Consider the following 12,243-nt stretch of genomic DNA (forward strand, 5'->3'; position numbering starts at 1 on the left):
CTCTTCACGTGGATCGTCTTTACTATTTTAGATGCGATTTTTTTGTTTTCAACTACATTTAGTTTTCATTGAGTACTTAGGTGTATTAAATTGATAACATTTCAGACATTGTTATAAATATTTTTATGTATTTTGATTTTTTAACCAAATGTTCGAACAGTTTTAAATTCGAATTTGTTATTGCATATTGGTTCGATTATAGAACAATTGTAAACATTCCAGAAAATAGAGCAAATTGAAAATAGTTTGTTTGATTCTTGGCAATTCTCATCATTCTCAGCGGTAGGGGTTATATAACAATTACTATGGTTGTTGAAATACTGAATATAAATGGGTTTTGCTTGAAAAAGCTGTGTGGGCAAAGACATGGATAACAGATAGTGTATGTATATATATATATATATATATATATGTATATATATAATTGTTTAAAGGTACAAAATTTAATATAATTAGATTTTGGTATTCTCTTATAAAAGATTTTGATACAAAGAATATATTTAATCTGTTACTAATTGAACTAATTTTTTTTTGTTAACAGTATTGTAAGAAGTTACATTTATGAGACATTAAATGTGTTTCTTCTGAAAGTAAGAGTCAGAGCAGGATTAGAACAAATGATCGATTTGCTAATAGAACAGATTCTAGGAGACATCAAACCTGAACAAGTGGTGACAAAAGTATGCAATGCTTTTTTCATTTTAATTCTGTTAGTTTGAAACACTATTACAATAGAGATTTTGTGTTGTGATTTAGTTGCAGCCAAATTTTTCGCAGCCGTTGAAATATAAAGATCATAAAAGAGGAGCTTCAGTTTTTGGTTCGGATTTAAATAGGGCAAATTTTAAGAGAGATGCAACGGCAAATTACATAGTCTGTAAAGAAGCTTTGAGAGGTAACTATAATTTGAATTTTTTGCTTAATTTAATAAACAAATTTATATATGTTTATATTCTATTAAAGTATAAAATGTAGGAACAAAATAAAAATGCAAATAAGAAATTTTTTGCTTAGCTTACAGTATGTAAGCACGGTCTAATAAATAATCATACAGCATATTTCTTAGATGATGATCTTACTGGTAGAAATAATTATTTAAATTGCTGTTAAATTCTTCATGATGATGCACTTAGGGGATATAACGATGATTGTGTATGTATTTCTGTTATCACATAATAATTGTTTTTTACATTTGTATGGAAATCTGCTTTACAGTATAAAAATTATTTATTCATTTTCTTTGTATTAATATCTCTGTCTAATGATTTTCATTTGAATCTCTGTTCTTTTTTATGTGAAAGTTTTTAGCCCAGTACATGAAAACTTATAAATCTCTAATGACTATAGCTAAGTGTTAACTATATATTCATTTAATAACAGGACTGAAACAATACAATAGAACAAATTAGTCAATTAATTGTTTTTCTTTGTTGAATTTCCAACTTTAACTATAAAAGTGTCTTGACACACTTGGCTAGTTTGGTAGCCAGGTGTGCAAAGACATTGCTTTAGTTCGTTGGATTGCAGGTTTGAATCCCACTTTGGACACGGATGTTGGGCTGCAATTTGAAAAAATTGTAGACCCAAAAATTATTACTACCATTCGTCTGTCTATTCTTCCATCCTTCCTTAATCTCAAGAATGGTGTTAGGTAGATGAAAGTGGAGACCAGATATTGAAAGCTTAGGGACAGGAAGTCTCTTATATGAACTTCTGGTTTAGACCAGAAGTTGCGTGATTTCAATTTGAAACTCCCCCCCCCCCGAATGGCATTACATAGATGACCGGAATGACTCTGTTGTTATAAGAAAAAATATAAGCTATGGGGCAAGACACTACTAATTTGAGATGGAGAACATATATTTTAAATGAAATAAATTAAGAATACAATTTAAAATTGCAGCCCAGCATTGTGACGATGTCACAATAAATAATTGCTCGTTTGTGATAGATTTTAATAGGGATTGTCCAAATTGTTTAGCTTTGTGTGGCATGTTAATTTAATTAAAAAATTAATTTTTATCCAAAAGATTCTGCAGGTTTTGAACCATTTATCAATTTATCAATAATATGTGTTTGTTTCATTTTATATGGAACAGAAATACAATAGAATAATTTGTTAAAGCAGATTTAAACATAGTTTCTTTGTTGTTTTTAATTGGTTCCCTGCAGGCATTACAAGAGCCTTTTAATAAATTAATTACAAGTTTGACTGGGCTTTCAATAGTAAAAACTCCAACTCAACTAGATCTGGAGTTTTGGAATGGCCGATGCCCATCTTAGTTTCTTTGGCCTTTCTGTATTGTAAATTTCTTCATTTTGATATGACTAGAAAACATCAATTTGCAATAAAGATATAATTGGTTTAGTCACTTCAATAGTAAATGAAATTGAACATAGTTAATAACATTTATTAGGGATTCTAAATTTTCATACATTGTTGGAAATACGATAATTTTGAAGCACTTGTTGAGTAATGATTCTTCTCACAATTATTTTTTAAACTCATTTTTCAAAATATTAATGATTGTTAGAAAATACATTCAATAAGATTTTTCTCTTTAGAAAAATTGTATTGAATTTATTTACCAAATTTAATTAAATTTTGTGCTGAAAAAGTTATTTATTACTATAAAAATTTCAATATTTTATTATAATTTTAGCTTCAAAAGTGGATATAGAAATGATATTTGAATATATTTTCATTTTTCTCACATCCAAAGACAAAATTGGTTTTCTAAGATAATTTCTGGGTATTTTGTTTTAAAATTTACTTATAATTGTCACAAGTTTAGATAATATTTAATTGGTTTATATCAGCAGTGGCCAACCTTTTTGGGAAGAGTGCCACTATCTGGAAAAAAACTTATGCATTTTACTTCCAACTTTTCCAACATACTAAAAAATATAAAAAAGTGAAAAAATGTTATTTATAGGCTGATTATGGGATTTTTACACAAATAGCACATTTTTTTCATGTAAGTCTGAGTAGTGGAGATTTAAAAAATAATAGAGAGGTTGAGGCGCACGTATTTAGCCCAAAATGTGTACGGGTAACGGGTGAGCGCCGCCATCTGGCAGTTCTGGACCGTCGATAATGGCGTTTGCTACGTGTAGCTTGGTGGGTACACGATCGGCTTAAACGTCTTCATTTTTTTGTGTTTGGGGTTAAAATTATGATTTATTTTGCTTCCGCCATTTTTTTCAACTTATTTCCCGTGAGTCAATGCGCGATGTTCACTGAGTCACGTGATGTTATGAACGTGTGCCTCAACGATTTTTACTTGGACTTGAAACGTGTAACGTGTACTTCTGCTACCTGTACATGTTTAACGTTTGAACTTGTGCCTCAACCTCTCTAATATAATAAATATAACAAAAGTACAAACTTAGGTTTTATTGTTAATAAACATTTTTAAAGGTTCATTCAGTTAGGTTATGTATAAAATAAAAATGAATAACTTGAAACATTTAATTCTAAATAATTATTAAACTTAAGTAATGTCGCTTTTAAATTTTAGTTTTTTTCAAAGTCATCTACATTAGGATTAGTTCTTGAAGATGCTAACAAAATTAGTGTTTTAGGTGCATATCAGTTAATCTTGAACGATATTTTATTTTATTATGTTCATAATAGAAAACATTTATTTACAAACATATGTTGATTCAAACCTACAACAATATCTGACAGCCAAATATGTATGGTGCTGTAGGTCAATAATTTCAATTTGGATTTCAAGTGGGTAACAATTAATGTCTTGCAGAGAAATTGAAAAAGGATTTGTGAAAAGATCAGCATTTTTTTTATAACCTTGAAAATCGTCAAACCTAGCACTGAAGGAATCCTGCAAAATGGATATTAAATTTTTAAATCTATCATAGTTCGGAGCATTATTGACTTTGGTAGCTAGTTCCTGCATTAATTGTGAATTAGTTGATCTTTTTTCTCTAAATTCTTGCATTAATGTGAATGTGTTGATCTTTTTTCTCTAAAATTGAGACAAAAAAGGAAAAGTTTGTTTACAAAAGAAGATATATGACCAACTAGGGTAGGAAAAATACAATCTTTTCCCTATAATCTTAAATTTAAATTATTTAAATGTCCCATAATATTGGTGAGAAAAGCTAAATTCCATAGCCAATCTTCATTCTTGAATAGCAAGCACTCACTGGGCAGTTCATTGTTTTCTTCCAGATATTTTAAAACACACTCCCTCAAATTCCAAAATCTCACGAGTGCATTTCCTTTGTAAAGGCAGTGCACCCTATAATGAAGGAGTAACATGCCATTGTAGGTTTCTTCTGGGAACAACGTTTTTTCTGGGAATAGCTCACGAAATCGTCGTTGATTCAGAGCTCAAGCTTCTATTTTGTTGATACAGCACGCTTTAGGGTCAACAACAGAAGACAGGTTTAAGTCCTTGGCACAAAGAGCTTCTTGATGGATAATACAATGATACTTAAAAACTTTTCTTTCCAAATAATTTTCAAGCAATGTAACAAAACCTTTTATCCTGCCAACCATACAAAGTGCTCCATCTGTGCAAACACTATCTAATTTTGTACATTCTACTAACTTCAGTTACATTTTTAAGTTCTTTAAAAATGTCCTCACCTGTAATGAAAACTAGTTGGCGCAAATGAAATAGTTCTTCCACAATATCAAAATTATTGTTTGTGTAACATACAAATATGTGTAACTTCACATTGTCTGTGATGTCACAGCTTTCATCCAAAGTTAATGTAAAGTATTTGAATATTGTAGTCCAGAGACAATTTGTGTGCCAATATCCTGGCCCATGTCATCTATACGACGCATGACGGTATTTCTAGACAAAGCTATTTTATCAACCATATTTTTGACGTTTATATCACTGACATTTTGGGAAAATATTAAAAGGCCATTTTTTAATATCTCCTCTCCGTCAGAATAATATTTCTTCTTACGGGCTAACAACAGAGAAAGTTGATAAGAAGCCTTCACCATAGTTTCCATAGGTGCCAAAGCAAGGTATCTCAAACTATTGGGCTCGTCCCATGACCATGCTGTCTTACCGCATCGTTGTACTGGTGTCAAGCTAGTGCCGCTTTCTGGCGCTGTTGTATTGAGTAGCATATAAGTATGGTTTTTATGGATTTTGACAAAGTTCCTGAAGATGACATATAAATACTATACACAAATACATATCATATTATTTTTTTCAAATTTTTTAATTTTTCAATAAGTCTTCGCGTGCCACTGTTTAAACTCCGCCGTGCCACGGGTTGGCCATCCACGGTTTATATGAAAAATAAAATAAAGAATCATGATTCTTAGAACAAAGTTGATTAAAATATTTCTTGTTCCACAAATTTTCTTCTTAATAGAAAGAAGAATTTTGTTTTAATAGTGTAGATAATAGTAAATATTTTATTTGTTTTGTGATATTCACATTTTGTCTTGAGAAAATATCACTGACTCTTATCATAATCTAAAAAAATCAGTTTATTTCAGTTAAATATATAAAATGAGATATTTTTTAGGATTATGTAATTAAAAATTCATACAAATTGAGACAACTTACACTATATAGAAATAACTAAAATTTGAAGGATGTGGTTTCACAAACATATACAAGTTAAAACATTATACAGTCACCAACATAACTTTTTCTTTATTATGCCTTTGTGTCCTATATCTTAATTTAATATGTATCTTGTATACTAGTACTTTATCAATTAACAGGACTTATTATACTGGATTTATGGATGCAGAAATCTAGTCTTACAGATTAGAAATAATATTTTTTATTTAGTTCACTTGTACACATACACTTTAAACTTGTGTTTCGGACTTGTTTGTTCCTCATCAGCAGGCATTCAAAGGACACTTTCTACAATTAAATTTCTTTTCAATTATAAAATTAAAATAAACATAAATTTTTCCTGACAATAAAATAATAAAATTCTTACAAATTCAATATTTTTGAACTTCATAATTCCAAGTATATTTGAAATCCATATTAACCATATAATTTCATATCCATAAATCCAGTATAATAAGTCCTGTTAATTGATAAAGTACTAGTATACAAGATAAATATTAAAATAACCTTTTCAGTTTATTTAATGCAGATATATTGAAGTAAAATTTCTTATAGTTAGTGCATATATATTTTTATATGCATATTTTTATGTGCTGCAAGTTAAAACGTTATTTTCATTAAAAAAAAACTCAACTGCAAGTTACCTATAAAGTATAATTAAAAATCAATACAATAAACTATAAATACAGATATGCACCTCGTAATGACAGGGATATGTTCTGAAAAATATAGTATGGTCTACTGCTAATATAGGCTATAACATAATTGTAACACAGTAATAAGTATTTATAAGTCTAAACTTAGAAAAGGTATGGTAAAATATAATATTTTGTGTTTAAAACTAATTTTAAACACATCTAAACACAAAATACTTTTATTTGATTGACTATGCTTTAGGTTTACTTATTAATGTGTTATCTGATGGCACTACCATTCTGTGCAATTATGGTGGCTATGCGTTTTTGGCTCTGTTACAAACTTACGGGATCACGTATGTAGTACATCGTTAAGCAAACATTGTTAAGCAGTGCATACCTGTATCATTTATTGTGATTTTATTATTTTCTAATATTCTGCATGAACATTTATCATTATTAGTTTAATTTTTGCATATATAATAAACTTTATTTATTATTATAACTTATAATATAAAATGCTATTTTTTAAAAATTGTATAAAGTACAACTGCAATGTGTGCTATAATTGTTACATACGTATCAATAGTTTTAAAATTAGCAAACTGAAAAAGATATTTCTTCATTACTCAGATTTTTTTTTACGAATTGTTATGTGAGATTCATAATATAGATTAATGATTATGAAAAGGTAATAACCTTTTCATAATCATTAATCTTTTGAATAAAAATAAAAATTTTGGCTTATGAACTACATAAAACAAAGAAATTAAACCTTTATTTATACATTTTTTGATATAAAATAGTATTATAGATTTTTTTTTAACATTTATCATGTTACAAGTAGAGTTTTGTAGTGGGTGAACAATTGTGAAGTTTACTTGTGAGGAGTGAAGTTGATGACAACAGTGAAAAGTTTCAAATGATATCCCTCAATTCTAATAAGTATTAAATATGTCTATTCTCAAGACGTATTTTTTGAAGAACATGGCAGAGCGGTAACACATGTGACTGGCTCTGCATTGCCGAGCTTACTTCTCACAAGTAAACTTTTTATTTGAATAACCTATATATTAAAATATTACAAATAAGTAAGTTTTTAAGATTAAAAAATCTTAATTATGATATTTAGCCATGCAAGCTTTGCTGTATACTTCAGGAAGTCTACTGAAACCAAATATTTATCAGGTGAATTTATAAATGTTTAATTTTGTAAATAAAAGTAATTGTTTACACCTTAATCACATAATTGTCTTATTTTCAGGATATTCATAGGAATGTCGTTATGCTTTTATTAGATGTTCAGCAGAATCTGGAAAACATACAAATTCCCTATAATAATTCCGGCTGTCGGTATGCACTGTATAGTCTACTACTTGCTTGTTTATTAAATTCTCCACTAGAGCAGACTTTACCGGTTCAGACTGCAGTCTGCTTATTCAGCACAGGACAGAAGGATGATTGTATCAAAGTATGTAAATTATCTTAGTTTATCTTATTAATCTGTTGTACATAAAGTAATTATTCACAAATTTACTTTTACTTTTAGATTGCTGAACTATGCACAATGGCTTTAACAGTATGTAATGGCATTATGCATCCTCAAGTGACAGTTATTAGGAAAGAGTCTATGTCGATCGTGGACGATCATAGTCGTAAAGAAGATAATTTATGTAATCCAAACGAAGTTCCTGTATATATTCCTATTATTGATAAAAGTGATTTAGAATTTAATGTAAGTCCCACAAAAAGTTTGGTGCATAGTGAAGTAAACATATATGATGAACAACAAATGGAAGATATTAATAAGGATTGCGAGAGTGAAGTCTACAAAAAGGAAGAAATGGAGAAAAACGTTTATGAGGAACATGAAAATGATATTTATGAGACAGATAAGAAGTTTTGTGTGGAACAAAAGGAAATTTGTGAAGAAGTGAACCAAGTTATTGATGAGCAAAAACAAATTTGTACAGAACAAGGTAATGTTTCTGATGAATGGAAGGAAGATTGTGAGAAACAGAAAAATTTTTGTGATGAAAAGGAAGACGAGGATTGTGAGGAACAAAACACAGAACAGAAGATATATGTTTTTGAAAAACAAAAGAATGAAGTTTGTAGAAGAGATTCCAATACTGATGTTGAAAATGCATCATTTTTAATAGATAATGAAAGCCAAACTTCAAAAGAATCACTATTAAAGGACAATAATAAAGAAAAGCAAACTTCAGAAAATTCTCCAAGTAGTTACAAAGCAGACAAAGATAATGAAATATTAAAATCTCAAAAGAGTGATTCTATAACTATAGAAAATTATAAAAATAATAAAATTACTGATGAAAATGTGTCAAATAAGTTACTTATGGAAAATCACAATGCAGAAAATTCTCCAGAGAAAACTTCAGAAAATCAACGGAAACGATGTTTTTTGGAAACTGAAGATAACTTAGACAATAAAAAGGCAAGGAAAGTAACAAAGGATGATGAGGTAATTTAATTATTTTTTCTATTTTCTTATTTTACAATGTATAATATTTCTAAAATTCTGTTTAATATGGCCATGCAGTAAGTCAACAGCCTAATGTTATGAGGGATCTAGTTTTGAATTTGATCTTTAATAAATTGATTATTAAGATTTGTGTAGAAAATACGAAGCTGTTTAAATATACAGAAGGTTCCATAGTTGTCAATAATTTTGTTTAGTTAATTATAATATTAAAGGATAATATACTATGATCACACTCCCATACAAAGTGAATTTGATAAATATAAATTATGGCATTTTTACAAAGGTAAAAACCCCTTTTTTCTGTCAATCTTTCTGCCATGTTAATTTGATAATTAAGGAATGTAAAGTACACAGATTTCTGACTTATTGATTTTTTGATGAAAGTAACCATCATTTGCATCAAATTATTTCAACAATCTCTGAGATAGTTCAGTGGTAAAGGAGGTCAAGATGTTGGCCTACTATTCTGTTGATCAGGGATTGAATACGAGCGAGTGATACCAGGAATCTTTTTGTATGAATTCTGTCCCTAATATGTCAGGTCTTATTTCTGGCTGCCCTACTGTGGGTCTAGTCAAACCCCCAACGGGCACGGTAAAGGCTCCTTGATGTCTGTGGGGCAGAAAGTGTCAAAAATGAAAAAAAGTATAGTGTCTGGAATGCAAAATATGTCAAGGCTAAAACTGAAATTGTTAGGATTTTTATTATAAAGTTGTCAGGACTCAAACTGCAAACTCCTAGAAATCTGTTATGATTTATGCATTTAGAAATTCTGCTTACTCAGGTTTATATATGATAATATAACCTTCAACAGCTGTAGAATTATTGGATTAGTTGCACATTTTGTTAATAATGATCCTTTTTATTGGCATGGATACTGTGTTAAAAATGAACAGACATTGTGCTTAAATTTTTTAGAAAAATTTCCAGGAATTTTGGTTTATGTTAATTAAATTAAATCTTGGTGTGCACGATGAATTTTTCAAGACCAATTTATTACTTTTTACAATAAACAGTTTATTGTAAATTGTAAAACTGATTTTGCTTCTAAAGATGGTGGAAAAGTGTATTGAATGGTTGAAGCATTTACAATTAGTTGAGTTGAGCAGATGTGGAAATCACCAAATGGCAAAATGGAGACAGGTTATTTTACTATTCTCTTTTGTCATTTTTTAAAGTTAGGTAAAAATATCCTTTGGCATTTCACACAACAGCAGAGAAGAGTGTATCAATAATCAATAAGTAGCAGCAATGGAAAATATGCACTAAAGAGACATTTTCAAATAATGTTTTAGATACAATATTTATGTTCAGTTTTGGAGTTTCCAAAATGTCTCATTCATTAATTATTTTTAAATTTCTTGCTATAATAATTAGTATAAAACCAACATGATGTATATTAATGATTGTATGATATGGTCAAATTAACGAGCCATGTTGCAGCCTGATTAGAATCTCGCCGTATTGTTTGTTAAAATTATTAAAATAAAAATCAATGTATAAGTGAGGAATTGTTTTTGACTGAGATTGATTTTTGATTGTTTTTGACCTTGCTACTGTTATTTTTAAATTGATAGCTTTTTCATTCTGTTCATCAATAAAGTATTAGTAATAGATTTATGTTTTTGGTTGTATATATATTGTAAAATAGGATCTAGAATATATTAAGACTAGTAATAAATAGTTTAAGAATGGTAAATTGCTCTCTTCCATAATTTACTGTTTATGAACTGGATTATATAAATATAAACAAACAAGAACCCCTAATGCAAAATGTAAATCGAATATTAACATGTTTAAGGTACACAAATCTGCTCTGTGTAGGCAGCAGGTTGTACAGGTTCATTTTACTAGACAAAATAAGTAAGCAAATTTTTATAGCATTGCGCATTACATTTTGCATGGAATAGTTGTCTGAATTCCTTTTCGTCCATTCGTATTTATTGCCTGCCAAGACATATAAGTATATTGCAAAATTTTATGTCATTATGACCATTGTAGTATTGATTAAATGTGATAGACAATAGGTATGTAAATATACATTTTAGATTAGTCACTTAAGTATACCAACATCTGTCTGCAACTGTTGTGCGGTATCAACTTGTGCATCAGTAGTCGTAGATGATGCATTGCACCAGAATCCGAAAGTTGGTACAACACATATTCGGTGTTGTCTTTAACAATTAAAAATGTAATTTAATATATAATATGTAACTTGATTGAGCCAAATGTTAAAATAATAATTTAGATTTTCTATGTAATTACAGGTGTCTGAAGAAGAACTGGGTGTCGATGAAATGCTGTTGCAGTTTGTTCTCTGTTCTCCCGAAAAAGAAATGTCTCCCTAATTCTGGTTCTTTTCTATAAATTACAAATAACTATAATGTAATTCTCTATATTTTCATAAAATTATGTTACAAAACTATTGTGTACAGCTGGTTAAAATTGATTGTTAGAAAAGTTAAAAATATGACCATAATAAATACAGTTAAATTGAGAATGTGGTTTTATTTTGATAAAGAAGATTCTACATTTAAACTCTGGTTATATCTAGCAAACATTTACTTAAGTAAACATTTGTAATGTTATACACAATACAGAGAATATATCTTGACAAATTGGTTGAATTATGTAATTATTTAAAGCAAATATACCAAGTACCAAAAATATATGACACGATTAGTGTATTGCATATATGATAATGCAAATTATCATATCTATATCAAAATATGTGTGAAAATATTATGAGAGAAAAAAACAAAGGTATTTTCACTCCAAAGTACAGCATCATGGGAAGAAAATGAGCAGTATGAAGTGAGAAAAGGAAGGAATAGAAGAAAGAGTAAAATACAGTATAGTCCCACAGACTCAACTTAATGTGGATAGATAGAGAAGGCGAGGAGCTTTGTGGATTCCAGGGGGTTATTCACAACTCATAATACATTACTACAAATTCAAAATATTTTAATAAAAAATCTTTTAACACATTCAGAGCAAAAGAAAATCTACAGTACAATTACTGTACTATAAAACGTTGTCTGGAGATAAATTTTTATATTACATGTGTTACAAGATATATGTGCAAATTCATATATGTATTAACTATGTACTGTACCAATAATGACTATTTCTATTAGTAGTAAAATATTCTTTGTTAACATGTGGAGTTGATGCTAATATCAAGAGTCACAAGTGAAAAACAATAACTTATTTGATTGTAGTGTTGTTATAGAGGTAAAAATTAGATTACATTTTTTTTTTTTGAATGACATGACAAGTTTTATGGAAAGTTGAGTTTCCAGGACTCTACTGTAATGGAATGATAAAGTTCTGTTGGCATCCTTGGCAATGCTGCCTGAAGAGAGCATAATATTTCATCCCAAGAGACTTACACTTTCAGTTCTTATTAATAAATCTACAGTGTAATTGAATATTAGAATCCTGCAACAGTTGATGGAAAATTGATTGTGACAACATAAATACTAACAGAAATTGAAGTAGTTAAAAAGTTCTCCTC

The 12,243-nt window shown here is 28.9% G+C and overlaps 1 protein-coding gene across 1 annotated transcript in view; it reads left to right on the forward strand.

Annotated features, from left to right (window-relative positions):
• Nucleotides 1-11,551, forward strand: part of LOC111640521 (proline-, glutamic acid- and leucine-rich protein 1-like) — a 43,525-nt gene extending 31,974 nt beyond the window's left edge. Inside the window, exons 10-15 of the mRNA XM_023386541.1 lie at nucleotides 542-680; nucleotides 757-895; nucleotides 7,353-7,408; nucleotides 7,485-7,691; nucleotides 7,770-8,705; nucleotides 10,994-11,551. Of these exons, the coding sequence (XP_023242309.1) occupies nucleotides 542-680; nucleotides 757-895; nucleotides 7,353-7,408; nucleotides 7,485-7,691; nucleotides 7,770-8,705; nucleotides 10,994-11,074 (1,558 nt within the window). The 3' untranslated portion in view covers nucleotides 11,075-11,551. The remainder of the gene's footprint in view (nucleotides 1-541; nucleotides 681-756; nucleotides 896-7,352; nucleotides 7,409-7,484; nucleotides 7,692-7,769; nucleotides 8,706-10,993) is intronic.
• Nucleotides 11,552-12,243: the final 692 nt, after the last annotated feature.

The sequence above is a fragment of the Centruroides sculpturatus genome, unplaced genomic scaffold (assembly GCF_000671375.1).
Source record: "Centruroides sculpturatus isolate CEXI.00-Female unplaced genomic scaffold, Cexi_2.0 scaffold1396, whole genome shotgun sequence".
Taxonomy (NCBI): Eukaryota; Metazoa; Arthropoda; class Arachnida; order Scorpiones; family Buthidae; genus Centruroides; species Centruroides sculpturatus.